This window comes from Perognathus longimembris, chromosome 28 (genome assembly GCF_023159225.1).
Source record: "Perognathus longimembris pacificus isolate PPM17 chromosome 28, ASM2315922v1, whole genome shotgun sequence".
Taxonomy (NCBI): Eukaryota; Metazoa; Chordata; class Mammalia; order Rodentia; family Heteromyidae; genus Perognathus; species Perognathus longimembris.
Genome location: NC_063188.1, coordinates 65,984,740 through 66,002,177, shown reverse-complemented (window position 1 = coordinate 66,002,177; position 17,438 = coordinate 65,984,740). Strand labels below are relative to the sequence as shown.

Here is a 17,438-nt window from a genome sequence, read left to right as displayed (position 1 = left end):
CCATGAGTTGTTCAGTTCATTTACACCAAACAGATTTGCAAGTATTGCTTTTGTAGTTGTTTGTCTTTTTTTACCCTGTGTCTCTCGATTTTGGTATTCTCTTTCAATTTCCTAGTTCTAATACCAGTACATACAGTTTCCAATATACTCAGATAAGATACTTAGCATCATCTTATGTGTTCATAAGGGTATAGCTATTAGGCTCTTGTGATCCTCTGCTGTGACTTGCCTAAACCTGTAAGCACTGCATTTTTCTACCACTACAAAAATTACGTATGAATAATTTGTTTATGGTAGTAAACTGGAAGAACAGAACGATAGGAACTATATATAAACTTTCAAGAGAGTTGATAGAGTAAATGAGAGTTAAGTATATAAAGTATGTTAGTTACAGACAAATACTCAACAAATTTTCAAAAAAGTAAATTGAAAGCATCGAAAGTGATAATCTCTCGAAAAAAAATTTTTTTTAACAATTTTCATAGAAAGACTTGATTTGTGCGTGCGTGTGTGTGTGTGTGTGTGTGTTTGTTTGTTTTGTTTTTGTTGCCAGTCCTGGGGTATGGACTCAGGGCCTGAGCACTGTCCCTGGCTTCTTTTCACTCAAGGCTAGCACTCTGCCACTTGAGACACAGCGCCACTTCCGGCTTTTTTCTATATATGTGGTGTTGAGGAATGGAACCCAGGGCTTCATGTATACGAGGCGAGCACTTTACCAGTAGGCCATATTCCCAGCTCAGACTTGATTTTCTTGAATACTTAATTAGAAGATGTGTGTGTTGTATGTAATGTAAGGGCCATGGATAGAGTATGACTGAAAGAATAGTAGACTCTCAAAGATGGCTACAAACTAATTTCTTGTACCTTTGACAGTAAGGTTACAAAGCAAAGAAAACTAAAGATTGCAGGTGGAATTATGCTTGCTAATCAACTGATTGCATATAGGGAGAGCACCTTCAATTATCCGGAAAATCCAAGTAATCAGGAGGGTTCTTAAAAGTGGGGAGGGTGGCAGAAAAATGAGAGCTAGAAGAAGTGGCCATAGAAGGAAGGCAAGATAGCTGGCTTTGAAGACAGCATGTACCAAGGAATGTATACGGCATTTGGAAGCTGAGAGAGGAAAGAGAACTGAATCTTCCCCAAAACTTCTAGAAAGCAAAAAAAAAAATCCTTGTTGGCATCTTGATTTAGCTCAATATGAAATACAACAGACTCCTGACCTACAGAGCTATAAGATGAAAAATTAGTGCGTTGTTATGTCCTTCTCCTGTCCTCCTTTTTTTCCCTCTTTCATGTCAAGGTCTCACTATGTTGTCTAGGCTATTATCTAACTCCTGAACTCAGGGGAGTCTCCTGCTTTAGATTCCTGAGTAGCCAGAGCTACAGGCATATGTCACCACACCTGGCTCAAATGTATGTTTTATTTTAGTTTGGTTTGGAAGTTTGGTATTTTGAACTCAAGTCTTCAAGCTTGCACTAGTCAAGTGCTCTATTACTTGGTTCATGTCACCAACTCTTTTTCAGATTAGTTTTCAAGTGGGATATCACATTTTTGCCTAGGATCATGGTCCTATTTGTACCTCCTGCATAACTGTGCCACTACCCTCAGGTTACTGGCTGAGATGGAGGCTCACAAACTTTTTTTTTTTCAAATTTTTATTATCAAACTGATGTACAGAGAGGTTACAGTTTCATACATTAGGCATTGGATACATTTCTTGTACTGTTTGTTACCTTGTCCCTCATACCCCCCTCCCTCCCCCCCTTTCCCTCCCCCCCCAGGTGTTCAGTTCACTTACACCAAACAGTTTTGCAAGTATTGCTTTTGTAGTTGTTTCTCTTTATTTACCCTGTGTCTTTCAAATTTGGTATTCCCTTTGAATTTCCTACCTCCAATACCAGTAAACACGGTTTCCAATATACTCAGATAAGATTACAGAGATAGTGTAGGTACAACCACAGGAATGTGATACAAGAACATCATCAATAATAGAAGCTACAGATACACATAGGATGTTGAAAGTAGTTACAACTGTGATATAACAATTGTTTCCATAACATGGAGTTCATTTCATTTAGCATCATCTTATGTGATCATAAGGGTAGAGCTATTGGGCCTTGTGATGCTCTGCTATGACTTGCCTAAACCTGTACTAATTATTCCCAATAAGGGAGACCATAGAGTCCATGTTTCTTTGGGTCTGGCTCACTTCACTTAGTATAACTTTTTCCAAGTCCTTCCATTTCCTTACAAATGGAACAATGTCATTCTTTCTGATAGAGGCATAAAATTCCATTGTCTATATGTACCACATTTTCGTGATCCATTCATCTACAGAGGGGCATCTGGGTTGGTTCCAGATTCTCGCTATGACAAATTGTGCTGCTATGAACATTGTTGTGCTGGTGGCATTACTGTGATTTTGCTTGTGGTCTTTTGGATAGATACCCAAAAGTGGGGCTGCTGGGTCATAGGGGAGTTCTATATTTAGCCTTCTGAGGAATCTCCATACTGCTTGCCAGAGTGGCTGAACCAGTTTACATTCCCACCAAAAATGAAGTAGGGTTCCCTTTTGGCCACATCCCTTCCAGCAATTGTTATTATTAGTTTTCTTGATATATGACATTCTTGCTGGGGTGAGATGGAATCTCAATGTTGTTTTGATTTGCATTTCTTTTATGGCCAGTGATGTAGAGCATTTTTTCATATGTCTCTTGGCCATTCTCATTTCCTCATCAGAGAAGTTTCTTTGTAAGTCTTTAGCCCACTTGATGAGGGGGCTATTGGTTCTTTGCGGTTTTGTTTTGGAAGAAGGTAATTTTTTTAGTTCTGCATATATTTTAGAGATGAGGCCTTTGTCTGTTGAAAGTCCGGTAAAGATCTTCTCCCAATCTGTGGGCTTTCTGTTTATCTTGCGAGCTATGTCCTTTGCCATGCAGAAGCTCTGCAATTTGATGCAGTCCCATTTGTCCAACCTTTCTTTGATTTGTAGCCTTTCTGGGTCTTTGTTAAGGAAGTTCCGTCCTATGCCAAGGAGCCCAAGTGTTTCTCCTACTCCTTCCTTTAGTGTTTTCAGGGTATTTGTTTTGATTTCAAGGTCTTTAATCCATTTGGAATTGATTTTGGTGCAGGGTGATATATAAGGATCTAGTTTTAGTTTGTTGCATTTGTTGAGCCAGTTTTGCCAGCAACACTTGTTAAAGAGGCCATCTTTCTTCCATAATATTGTTTTAGCTCCTTTATCAAAGACTAAGTAGGCATAGTTCTGTGGGTTCAATTCTGGGTCTTCAATTCTGTTCCATTGGTCTTCAGGCCTGTTCCGGTGCCAATACCAAGCTGTTTTTATTACTACAGCTTTATAATACAGCTTGAAGTTGGGTATTGTAATTCCTCCAGCACTGTTCTTTCTGCTTAGGAGTGTTTTTGCTATTCTAGGTCTTTTATTGTTCCATATGAATTTCTGGATTGCTTCCTCTATTTCATTAAAGAATGGTGTTGGGATATTAATGGGTATTACATTGAATTTGTAAATAGCCTTTGGCAATATTGCCATTTTGATTATATTAATCCTCCCAATCTAGGAGCATGGGAGGTTTTTCCATTTTCTTAGTTCTGACTTAATTTCATTTTTCAAGCTTTTAAAGTTCTCATCAAAGAGGTCTTTCACTTCTTTGGTTAAGGTTATTCCTAGGTATTTTATGTTTTGGGGGGCTATTGCAAAAGGAGTTGCTTTCCTGATTTCAGCCTCGGTCTTCGGGTTGTTAGCATAGAGAAAGGCCATTGATTTTTGAAGGTTTATTTTATATCCTGCAACTTTGCCAAAGTTTTGGATCAGCTCTAGTAGCTTGGGGGTAGAGTCTATGGGATTCTTTAGGTATAGGATCATGTCATCTGCGAAGAGAGAAAGTTTAACTTCATCTTTTCCTATTTGGATCCCCTTTATATTTTCTTCTTGCCTAATTGCTCTGGCTAGGAATTCTACTACTATGTTGAAGAGCAGGGGAGAGAGTGGACATCCCTGCCTTGTTCCTGATTTTAAAGGGAATGGCTTTAGTTTTTCACCATTTAGAGTTATGCTTGCTGTTGGTTTGTCATCAACTGCCTTGATTATATTCAGGAATGTTCCCTGGAATCCCAGTTTTTCCAGGGCTTTTAGCATAAATGGGTGCTGGATTTTATCGAACGCTTTTTCCGCATCCAGAGATAAAACCATGTGGTTCTTTACCTTACTCCGGTTGATGTGGTGGATTACATTAATTGACTTGCGTATATTAAACCAACTTTGCATCCCTGGGATGAATCCAGTTTGATCGTGGTGTATGATTTTTTTTGATGACCCGTTGAAGTCGATTGGCCAGAATTTTGTTGAGAATTTTTGCATCTATGTTCAGGCTCACGAACTTTTGCACAGAGTAGTCTAAAACTGTGATCCTCTCAACCTTAGCCTCCTAAGTAGCCAGGATTACAGACATGAACCACCATACCTGTCCTGTGTTAAGACTTTAAATTTATACTAATATGTTATGGCAGCTGAATACAGAGAGAAATAAGGAATTATATACTCTCTGAAGAGAGTATAGCTGAAGAGAGTATAGGTAGCTGAAGAGAAAGCTGAATGAAGGGAGCATGATTGGCATCTATTGGTAAAAGGGAATACTAGGCATATGGAGGGGGTGCAAGTGCAACTACTTAAAGATAATAAAAATATAATAGTTTTTTTTTAAAGAATCTTATGGACTTTTCTGCTCTGTCAAATTTTGTATGAAATCCTCAGATGTCAGCCACCTGGGTAGCTAGTGTGAGTTACTGGTGCCCAGCAGTAAATGAAGTTTTGACTTGAAATATTGTCAAATTCCAATATATTTGTCAGGATATAAACATATCATAAGCCAAGGAGCATTTGTAAATGCAAGTCAGTGACAGAAATCATATCATAATTTGAGGGGAGTGTGTAAATGCAAGTCAGTGGCAAAAACCTAGATGGAAAAAACAAGTTCTATGGAGTGACCAAGATTCTCCTTTGCCATCATCTCCTTTGCACCATCATTTCTAGAAAGTCAAAACCCAGAGGACATTTTGATACCATAATGACTCCTGCTTTGCCTCAATGTACACAGAAGGAAACCAGAAGCCTAGTGAGTAAATGACATTTGTTTAAGGATGCTGAGTAAAGGTCAGTGGCACAGGCGGATCTACAACTCAGACTAGTTTTAAGTGCAACACATTGCTCCAGCTATAGCACCAACTTTTGCAGCTCTTACATAATCACTTTTGGAAATGAACTAGAAGAGGCTGCTTATAGACTGTACAGTGGACCTGGTTTGTTCATATTGGGTCTCAGTTGCCATCCTTTAAGCAGTCAATTTACTGGAACATCTCAGAATATGCTTGAAAATCAATACTGGATCCATTTGAGACCAGAAGTGGCTCACATGTGTAATCCCAATTACTGAGGAGGCAAAGGTCAGGTGGATTGTGGTTGCAAGCCAGCTTGGAAAAATGTTCATAAATCCCAATCTCAACCATGCCAGAGGCACATGTCTGTAACCCCACCTACAGGAGGCATAGGTGAAAAGATTTTAGTCTAAGATAGGCCCCAGGCAAAAAGTGGCTGGAAAGGGCACAATAGATAGGAGAAATCTATGGTGTGTAAATTATATCTCAATAAAAGTGTTAAAGTCATTATAGTTTTGGAAGCATTTTAATGGCCCAGGAAAAACTTTTATAATATGAAGTACTAAAGCAGAGTATGAAATTGTGTGTAAGCCACAAACCTAATTACATTATAAATATGATGGGCTGCTTTTAAGTTTTCTGTATTTTCCATTTTCCTAATGATCCCCTTTCATCTAATAACATTTTTTAAACCTTCTGCATCTATATGGAGATACTGATTTTCTTTTTAGATTTAAGATATTTCTTTTAAGATTTGTTATTTTTCATCATTTTGTGGTTTTCTATAATGAAAAGTATTATTTTAAATAGACAAACTAAAGTATTTGAAAATACCATCAGATATCCGTTACATATTCTAGCATCTATAAATAAGTAATTTAATTGAACTAATAAAAATGAACAATCATTAGGAGACAGCTTGTAGAAGAAATAACACATTTGCATAAATAGCACATGAAAATAGCTAAACTTCATTTATAATAGAAGGCAGATGAAAACAGTTGATACTGCCTATTGATGTAAAGGCCAAAATTAAAGATATTTTACTCCTGAGAGGACCAGAGGGTACACTAGTGCACCACTTTAGAGAGAAAGTTGCCAATATCAAGACATAAAAAGAAACTATTTTGAAATATAATAATGAAAAGAAAAAAGACTTTATAAACTATTTATTGAGCAACTGAAGTTTTATAATATTATGCAACAGAAACCTTTTATGTGTGTGTGCCTGTCCTGGGGCTTGAGTTCAGGGCCTAGGTGCTATCCCTGAGCTTTTGTGCTCAAACCTAGAGCTCTACCACTTGAGCCACAGCTCCACTTCCAGCTATTTGGTAGTTATTGGAGATAAGTATCTAAGGATTTTCTTCTTGGGCTGGCTTTGAACTGTGATCTGCCTCCCAAGTAGCTAGGATTACAGGCGTAAACCACTGGCTCCAGGTTTACAACAGAAATTTTATACAAGCATAGAATGAAATACATATATGTTTACCACATCAGTGATTATTTAGGTAAAAGAAAAAAATATATAGCAAGAAAGGGATTGTTTAAATTTTGGTTCATCAATACACTAAAGGATACTAGGAAGTTATTAAAAATGAATGAGGGAAAATAAAAATAGAGGTTGGAGTAGTGGTACATGCCTGAAATCCCAGCACTTGGGAAGCTGAAGATGGAGGACTGCAGGTTCAAGGCCAGCCTGGACTATGTAGGGACACATTATCTTGAAAAGGAAGGAAAGAAGGATGTGTGAGAGAGAAAGACAGAAAGAAAAAAGGCAGGGAGGGAGAGAATAGAGGAGGGAAGAGAGGAAGGGAGAGTGGAAGCACACCTCTATGTACAGATGCAGAAAATGTCTGAAATAGTTTCGTGAAGAAAGCAATTTTAAAAGAGAATGTGCAATATAAGCCCACTTTTGTTTAAAATGTAGGTTTAACATATGGAGAAGAAAACTGTGTGGCACATAAGTCAAATTTTTATATACAGGAACTAGTACTTTCTACAAAGGAGGACTGAATTTTAACCATAAGCCTACTTATTAAAGTCTGAGATGTCATATGCATTAATTTCCCTTTTCTCATTTGTAACACCAGGCTAACATGATACATTTCTTCCTAAATTTCTCCTGAAATTAAAATGGAAAAAATACACAAAGGTGCTCAATGTCAATTATCCTGCTATACTAGTATAGTTGCCTATTTTAATACTTTGCATGCATTGTTTCTGAAGTCAGAAAAAAAAGGGAAGGAAAATTATCACTCAGTTTTCCAGTATTGGCTGGACAATTTTTTTCCAAAACTTCCCTATAGGGAGAACATCTGGACATCTGGTAAGGTTCCAAAGAGCTCTGTGGACAAGAGAAGTCTTATATATCTGCTCTCATGTTTTTGGAAACTGAAGCACTTGTACATGTATTACTTCAAACATGACAATAATTACTACTCTACTTTGCAGATGAAAATAAGAGGGTCTGAAGCCAAATGATTTGCCCAAGGCCACCCAGAGCAGACCCAGCAATTTTATCTGGTTCATATGTGTCTTCAACTTGGTGTTCTTTTGCATTGCACAACACTGTCCTGATTTATTTAAGTGGAGATAAAATAAACTTTCTCTGGTGCTTCCCCTGGGTCTCTTGCATACCCATTTCTTTTCACACACTTGTTTGTTTGCTGTAGGAACCAGAACGCGGAAGTGAAAGTCCCATTTCCTGGCTGAAACAGGCATCCAGCTATGAACTCGAGCAAACCAAATTCTTCTATTTCACTGGGTTGGGAGCAAAGCAGAAGTGGCAAAAGCTGACAAAGGCCAGATGGAGCAGGGATGTTGAAATGAACACAAATAACAAATCCTTGTGAATGTGACCGATACATAAATTTCTAAATAGACTTCCTCCTGTTTCTATGCTTACATATTTTCTGCTGCACTTTCCTCTTCAGCCTGACAGGAAAACTTCTCACTGAAGTTCTGTGTAGCACACAGTGTGACTAAATTAGATTAAATTTAAGTGTAAATTTATCCCATTCTATCTTGATCATATTTTCTACTTCTTCACAGCTCCTCACCAATTCCTTCTCATAATTTGCCTTAGATCATCCAGGCCATTAATCCTGGACTTCAAAATGGCAGGCCTTTTATCTAAGTAGGGATTTCTTCCTTTTCCTTTTTGGTGCTGCAGACTAGAACTTTAGGCTTGAGCTATATTTACCTCTGAATTTTACTGTCTGATAGTCTATCAGCTCCATGACAGAGTATATTTGACTATTGTGATACAATTTTGCCTAAAGCAAAATGAATGAGTGAACATTCTAATATACTTCACTTACTTCCTTTGGAGTGCTCTAATAAGAGTCAAAGAGGCCTTTGAAGCTCAGAAGTTATAGATTCTTAGGTATAAGACACCACTTTTTTGTTTTTGAGATGGGGGCTGGTAAGATTCTGGTATTTGAACTCAATGACTTGTGCTGGTGAGGCAAGTACAGCAAATACTTTTTGCTTTATGCTATATTTCGATAAGATCTTGTGATTTTTGTCCAAGCTGGCCTTGTACCACGATTTTCCTATGTCTCCCACATAGCTAGAATTGCAGTCATGAATTACCATATCCAGCTTGTTTGTTGTTAAGGTGGGACCTCATTCTTTTTCCTGGGATGGCCTTGAACTGGGATACTTCTCATCTCCACCTCCTGAGTAACTGAATTATAGGCAAGAACCACAATTCCCAGCCTAGCTGATCTTGAAAATATTTTCCTATTTATAAACTTATCACTGCTAAAAAGTGTATTCTTTTGTTACACATATCATTCTGTGATTGAGTGTCTATGTGCCTGACTGAACTGGTACTAGAAATACCAAAACAAAAATAAAATTTCCTACTATCAGTAAACCCAGAATCCAGACTAGAAACTAGACTTCATGGCTACATATAGTAAGTGTTATGTAATACATATTAAATGGTCCAGAATGTAAAGGAGAAATATCATCTTCAGTTCTGTTCATATAAAGAAACTCCAGTATAGATTATCTTTATGTGGTACCTTAAGTCTATCTAAGCTTAGCAGAAAACAGTATGTGCTATGAGGCATAGTTTCCAAGCTTTATGGACTATAAACAAGATAATCCTTCATTTAATACTCTATCCCCAAATGTCTTTTTTCCTGTGAAGTACAATACTTGTTTAATTAGCTTTCCTTCACAAGGCCTTGAATATTTCTTACAAGGTTTCCTTCCTAATAGCTATATTCTAGCAAGCTGCTGTAGTTAACCTCATGACTGGGGGATTTGGAATTTCAAGCAATCTCAGAGGGTGTGCTGACTGAGATGGAAAATGGCCTGATTACTTAACAGTGAAATTAGAACTCTACTCCCATGGAACATGTAGTAACTAGGGTGATGTGGCAACTGACTGGAAATAGGGGTCAGACAGGTCAGGTGGACAAAATCATGAAAAAAGTTTTAAAAGGAGTCACCAGAAGGCCCAGAATTTCGAAGATCAACTGATACTTTCTTACAGAGTGACTTAGTGACTTGTCAACTTAGGTAACCATTGGTGATTTAAAATTTATTCACTCATTCTTCTTTCCTCCTCTGTCTCCTCTGCCTCCTCCTCCTTCTCCTCCTCCTCCTCCTGATTCTGCTGGTGCTCTTGGACTTGAACTCAGGATCTCACACCCATGCATGGCTTTTCCAATCCAGGTTGGCACTCTACCTCTTGAGCCACAGCTTCACATCTGGCTTTTCTGTTGGTTAATTGGAAACAAGAGTCTCATGGACATTTATGCCTGGGCTGGTTTGAACCACAGTCTGCAGATCTCAGCCTTCTGAGTAGCTAGGATAACAAGCATGGGCCCTCAGTGCCTCACATGCTATTATTCTTTCTCAAGCTGTTCCTGGCTGGAAGTATTATGAAGGAGGTATGAGATGAGATGAGCCAGGACAATCCCAGTCCCAGCAGTGCAGGGAAGGTAGGTGCTTGGACTCACTGACCCCCACAGGCACCCAGAGAGGTGCCTACCCCTGAGCCCAATGTGCCAGAAAGGAGCTCAGGCTCCCCTGGGGTTGTCCAGGAGTGGGGCACAGTCTGGAAGAGCCCTGCACTGGCACAAGGCCCTGCTCCCTTGGAAAAGATTATACTATGTGAAGCAAACCAAATCCAAAGAAACACAGATTACATCGTTTCCCTCATTTGTAGTCACTAGAATTTTCCTATAAATCTACAAGTAAACCCAATGGATAGTAAAAGGCAAATAATTATACTTGGACATGATTAATTAAGCAGCAGTCTAAACATTCACATGGTGAGAGAAAATGTACATATGATCATATAAAACGATGCTCCAAGAAATGGAAGCAAGAGGTTGTTTATTGCACTGTTCAAAGTTCTTTGTTTCCTTTGGTTTATTCCCTTCTTGTCACTGTTTTTTTATTTTTGTACCCTTTGTCTGGTACATAAATTTATCTGATTTGGGGAGGGGAAGAGAAAACACAGAAACATTGTGTCAAAGTGTGAACTAATTCAGCAGTAAAACCCACTAGACACTATGTTGGAAATGAACTGTACAACTTGGGAGGGGGAAGATGGGAGGGGAAAAGCTGGGAGAGAATGAGGGAGGGGGTGATATTGTTCAAAAGGAAATGTATTCCTTGCCTGACTTATGTAATTGTAACCCTACTGTACATCACCTTTTTTTTTTTTTTTTTGGCCAGTCGTGGGCCTTGGACTCAGGGCCTGAGCACTGTCCCTGGCTTCTTCCTGCTCAAGGCTAGCACTCTGCCACTTGAGCCACAGCGCCGCTTCTGGCCGTTTTCTGTATATGTGGTGCTGGGGAATCGAACCTAGGGCCTCGTGTATCCGAGGCAGGCACTCTTGCCACTAGGCTATATCCCCAGCCCTCTGTACATCACTTTTATAATAAAATGTTTTTGCTAAAAAGGAGACTTAAACAGATAGATCTAAAGGAGTTACAAACTGTAGCTGTAGATGCTGCTTTTTCTATATAGATTACATAACAATTTGAAGGCAACTGTTGTCTATGTCCACTCTGAAAGACATAGCCATGGAAAATCTTAAACTCTTATTTAAATCTGATGACTATCTCCCTCTAATTGCTATATCTCAGATTCTTATGCCATTGAAATGTGAAAAAAATGGACTTTAAATAAATATTTTCAGGCACTAGGGAGTAACATGTATTTCTCATGCTATCTAGGGGAATATGTTCAAATTGTTTCTAGTTTAAAAGAACTTTGAAGGTTGGTTTGGGTCCAACTACGTTAGGATTGCTTTTCAACTTTAGGGATCCAAATAATCAGTTTTTTGAACTCTGATTAATGATGTCAAAATAATCATGGTCATAAAGGTTTGTCTCTCATACTGGCTACAGGCTACACTTAGAATTACCTGGAGAACTTTTTAAAAGTTCCAATATTCAGATATTACTGCAGACAGATTAAACTGACGTCTTCGGAAGCAGTACCCAGACATCAGTAGTTTGTAAATTCTCCAACCAATTCTCATGTGCAGGTAGGCTTGAGAAGCCCTGTATTTATCACTGCAAATCTAAATGAGTTCCAGAGATTACCATCTCTCTTGCCTTCCTCTTTTGGTATAGGCATATAGAAGAAACATTACCCTAGGAAGTCAAACTAAGTTCTATGTTTGACAAACATACAATCAAAATGTAGTCAGGCTCAGCTCACTTACCATAGTATTACATATCAGGTTCATCCTATCTGTAGCCCTGCTCCATTTATGCCAATCTTAAATCCAGTTTTCCCTATGTTCTTTCTTTAGAACTCCCTGTATTCTTTAAGGTCTAATCCTGAAGTCAACCTTTCTGTTCATCATAGAACACCTGTCAGACCAACTTACGCTTGTTCATGATGATTTGTGTTACTTATGGCCCTGTGATGCTTTTAACCAGGCAAAGAACCACACAACAAGGAAACACAGCTTAGTAAATTTCTTTGAAGTGAAAAAAAGGCAAACACAAATTCAAATGTATGTGGACATGCAGTCTAAAGGCTTCATTCTTTTTGGTCACAGAGCCAAGTTTACCCCAAAGACAGACATTAGGAAATGCATGCTCAATACTTCATTAAGTAATATGTGTAATAATATTATAGTGACAAAACTTTTTCAACTTTAAAACTATGCTGTTTGTTCCTGTATATCAAAAGCTCATGAGTGAATAAAAGGAAGTTGGGAATATCTTAAGAATTTTTAAGTTTTCACACTCATTACCCTGACATAATCATATTCTTTTCATGATGTGCTAGTTGCCTCTTTCCTTTTAAGACATGGAACTTGGTAAAGTAAAAGGACTAAAAAATAAGTCCATTTGTAAAGTTTAGCAGACGGAATAAAACCACTGGAAAGTACCACAAATTGACCTCTTAAAAATTTAACTTCAAGTTTCTGTAGTCAATATAGAAATGAGAAATCTTATATATATTACAATGCTTCCTCTCCTAATCAGATGATCTACAGTCTAGTTTTGTGGACAAATATGAGTTACTAGTGGAACATTTTGTATGAAAACTATTCCATATTAATGAAGCATAGCAATATTTCCCAAAATTGAAAGATAATATACATGTCCAAGTATACTTGAAGCAAACAGAGGTGGGATGCAGAGATGGGAAGTATTGTTGAGAAATGGTTGTGAATGTGTTAACTAATTTCTAACAAACGACGTATTCTGGATTATGATTTGAAGAAAACTGACTAGAGCTTGATTTGTAGAATTCTAACTCAGGCATAGGTAGAACTTAACAGACCAAGGAAAAAGACCCATCTACTAAAAAAGGAGACCATAAATGGGCTATAAAACACTATTTTGGTTGAAAATTATAGAATTTAACTAATTAAGGAAAGGGAACACTTTACTAGAGAAACAGAAGACCAATGGGATATAAAATACTGTTTTCAGTTGAAATTTCTATTCCCCTTAGGAATTAGAAGTTGCATAAAGAAAGCACACTAAATAAAAAGCATAAGATAAAGGAAACTGCAAAACGTAGGGAAAACTCCAGTGCCATCCTTTTCAGTGTTAAAAGTCCTGCTTTATAAAATCAGATCTAACTCTCCCAAGAAATCCCAGAATAACATATTTCTTTATTATAAAGCAGACACTAACTGCATAAAATTGCTAATTTAGAAAACTGCCACAATTAGTGCCATTTGTCATAAATTTCTGTTCTGCACATAAATAAGATATTAGAAGAATGTTGGCCTAAAACTTTTTTGGAGAAAGTGGATCTGTGGCTCAAGTGGTAGAGTCCTGAGAGAGGGGAAAAAGCAACTTAGCAACAGCACTCAAGCCCTGAGTTCAAGCCCTAGGACTGCCAAATAAAAGAGGAAAAACGCAAATAAAAACTTTTTGTGTGCATGTGCAGTTTCTGGGGCTTCGAACTTGGAGCCTGGGCACTGCTCCTTAGATTCAACCATGATCTTCATTTCTCAGTCTCATGAATAACTACGAATTATAGGCATGAGCCACCAGCTCTGGGAAAAATGTTTTTTTCTTAATTTAAAAGTGGTACTGGTATTTGTACTCAATGCCTGGTGTTTGCTAGGCAGATACTCCATCATGTGAGCAACAAATAATTTAAGGAACATTTTTATCTCTCTTAACATTGATTATTCTCTGTATTTTGGGGAGGAAGCACGGGTTGAGTTCTATTCCAGTTGTTAAGCTTTGCTTAGATATCAGGAGTCAGCTATTTTATTTACATTTTTTTCTAATTTTAACTACATATTTAAGCTACACAGGTTTTGAGATGAAGAGAAACTGACCACAGAGTCAACAGTAGCATTCTTGTTTTTCAGAAGTTGTACTGAGTTGAATTCTTCACCAATTCAAGGAGAAGATTCAGTTTCAACACACTCTTCAAAAAAACTGGTACTAGGGCTTAGAAAGAACAAGGGGAGTGCACTGGAACCTCCACTGCTTTCCAGATCTAACTGGGGTATCATGTTTTCAACATGATTTTCTGTATCTTCTTGTGAGGGAGTATTCTGAGGTATAACATCTGATAAGACATTTGATGGGTTCTTCAGATCTTCCAAAACAAAGTCATTAGAATCTTGACATTTTTCTTGACAATCGCTTAAGGGCACCTCTTCTAACAGGAAAAACAGGGGGGTTTCCTTGTGTTCTATCATGTATTTGTCTGTGGAGAGACAATGCTTTGTTAATATATATGATATAGAACAAGGGGTAAGATAAAATATAATTCACAAGCCTTACCCTACTAAATACATCACAAAACAGAATGAGGGTTTATCCTTCTGCTCATCTGAATCACATTCCCCAAATTAGCTAAGTAACTTTGTTTTTATTTCATGTCAATACTGAAGCTTGAACTTAGGGCCTCACGTTCTTGGTTGTCTGTTTTGCTCAAGGCTAGTGTTCTATTACTTGAGCCATACTTCCACTTTCAGCATTTTTCTACTTAAATGTAGATAGCCTCATGGACTTTCCTGCACTGGTTGACTTCCAATATTATCTTCAGATCTCAGCCTTCTGAGTACTTAGGATTATAGGCATGAAACACCAATGCCTGGCTAAAACATATTAACCATGGAAAATGTACTACTGTCTCAGATCCTAGAAGCTAATCTATCAGTCTTACTAAGAGATATACTATTTCCATATATTTATGTTTCTATAGGAGAAGAATGTGATGCAATTACATCCACATCTTTTTTGGGACTTAAGAAAAACACTAAGCACTAGAATATAGATATTTGCAGGATACACTTCCTGAAACAAAATTTAAGTCAAAGTGTGGACTAGGAATAAACAAGGAGCTTGCCATCTGAGAAAGCCATCTGAGAAACCAAACTTGTTATATGACATCACACTCAGGATGTTTTGACATGATTTCTCTACTAAAATTAGAGATTATGTTCTCATATGTTTATATGATATTTAGCAGGGCTCTTTTATGCATACTGTCTTACTTCTTATTCAGAAGAATTTGTTCAATAAGAAAAGCACCTATGATTATGCTTATCCAGGAGTAAGCTGGAGTTCACAGGGATTCAATGACTGCCAAGGGTCAACTGAATAGTAAGATATCCACTGGGACTGTCGACATATAACTTCTGATCCTTCTACATTTTTTAGTTATATTCAACTGATTTTACCAATTATTTTCAAAGCTAGATAATTCTATCATTTGGGTATTTTACTGGAATTCTCATCACTTTCCCTCTACAAATACCCTTTTACCTTTTGCTCCATTAGTTCCATTTATGTCATCTTCTTTACTTTCCATCAGACTTAGATTCTAGAAAAGAAAAAACTCTGAGATCATTATCAATGCATCATTATGAAGAGATGAAGTTAAATTTTTGAAGTAAAAAAAAAAACAACTATCCCATGGGGTTAGAGTTTAAGGTGGTCAGCAAGTATGAGGTATCTTCAGCACATCTTGCTGAAGATCTTGAGAGATTAACAAAAATGAAGGTCAGCGTTTCCATTATTTTGTTTTCTAAAGGCTGTAGTTTTCTTTACTAACTACTCTTTAGACAAAAGGGAGAAAAATCAATTCATAGTGCAGCAAAAGCCAACTATACAATGTAGGTCCATTTGTCACTTAGTTTGAACTAATATTGACCAATATTTATCTGCCAAGACAGAAGCAAACATAGTAAATATTGGATTTGAGCCTGAGTGTTTGAACCTGAATGATAAGACTCATCAAACACTCCTCCTAGGTCTGGCCAAAAGAAATGAGCACTTCTTTCATGTCATCCTAACTAAACAATACAACAAGGAGCAATGCCCTCAGGGTCTAACACCATTACTTTCTGGTCACTGAGAGAAAAAAAAATCTTCCCTAACTGGACAAAACAGTTACGGGAAACTAGAAGGGTTTTATTTTTTGTCTTAAAAATAGCAACAGCAACAACAAGTCTATACTAAGCTTAGAGAAAGACATATGTAAGTACATTTGTAAATTGGTAAAAATTGAATTTCCTTGCTATTCACAAGAGGTTGAGGAAGAGCTTAATAAAGACAGTTTTTAAAAACAGATGTCCTGTTCTTTTTCAGTCCTCTCACAATTTCCAGTCATAATGATGGCCATTTTCTACCTGACTAGATTTAGTCCAAATATATGATTTCGTTGTATAGAAAAGATTTGGTTACTTCTCTAAAATACATTAGTGCATGTAATATTCAGATATTTAACCTTGTCACCATCTAAAAAGCACAGGTTTTCTCTTTATATGTTCTCATTAAAATGTCAACCCTAAACTCATGCCTATATTCCTAGTTACTCAGGAGGTTGAGATCATAAGGATCGCCGTTCAAAGCCAGCCTGGCCAGGCAGGTCTGTGAAGTTCTTACCTTTAATAACTACCTAAAAGGCCAGAAGTGGAGATGTGGCTAAAATGGAAGTGTTAGCCAGAAACAACAAAAACTCAGGTACAACACCCAGGCCCAAAGTTCCAGCCCCAGTATGGGCACACACACAAAAATGTCACCCGTAGTCACTGACTTATGTCATAAGAGAAGACACCTTAGCATATGAAATTACATTTGAAAAAAATCAAGAAGATGTTAATATGGTAACACTAATGTTAATCCAGTTAGTTTTTCTGGCTGAATAGTCTCTAAGATACTCCCTTAAATACTCTCTATATAGCCAGGAGCTGTAATCTTAGATACTCAAGAGGCTGAGATCTGAGGATTACAGTTTGAACTCAGCCAAGGCAGAAAAGTCTGTGAAACTCTTATCCAATTGTCCACCAAGAAGATGAGAATGGAGTTATTGCTCAACTGGCAGAGCACTACTCTTGAGTGAAAAACTCGAGTACAGCATCCAGGCTCTAGTATTGGCGTGCGTGCACGCGTGCACGTGCGCGTGCACACACACACACACACACACACACACACACACACACACTGGTTGGGAATGTGGCTTAGTGGTAGAGTGCTTGCCTAGCATGCATGAAGCCCTGGGTTCAATTCCTTAGTACCACAAGAACAGAAAAGCCAGAAGTGGCACTGTGGATAAAGTGGTAGAGTGCTAGCCTTGAGCAAAAGAAGCTCAGGGACCAGTGCCTAAGCCCTGAGTTCAAGTCCCAGGACTGTCAACAAACAAACAAAAAAGGATAAAATAAAAAATGTCTTTTCATATTTCCCTTGGCCACAGAGGCAAGTGTTCTGAAGGAAGTTTTTTTTTAATTATTTCAGAATGGTACTGACAGAAAAAAGCCCTTTAAATAGAATACATAGTCCATTTTTAACCACAT

The 17,438-nt window shown here is 37.7% G+C and overlaps 1 protein-coding gene across 1 annotated transcript in view; it reads right to left on the bottom strand.

Annotated features, from left to right (window-relative positions):
- Positions 1–14,030: 14,030 nt before the first annotated feature.
- The window catches only part of LOC125343088 (heat shock factor protein 3-like), a 44,598-nt gene continuing 41,190 nt past the window's right edge, over positions 14,031–17,438 (bottom strand). The window contains exons 11-12 of the mRNA XM_048335382.1: positions 15,409–15,466; positions 14,031–14,344 (exon numbers count right to left, since the gene is read on the bottom strand). Coding sequence (XP_048191339.1) covers positions 14,031–14,344; positions 15,409–15,466 — 372 coding nt within the window. The remainder of the gene's footprint in view (positions 14,345–15,408; positions 15,467–17,438) is intronic.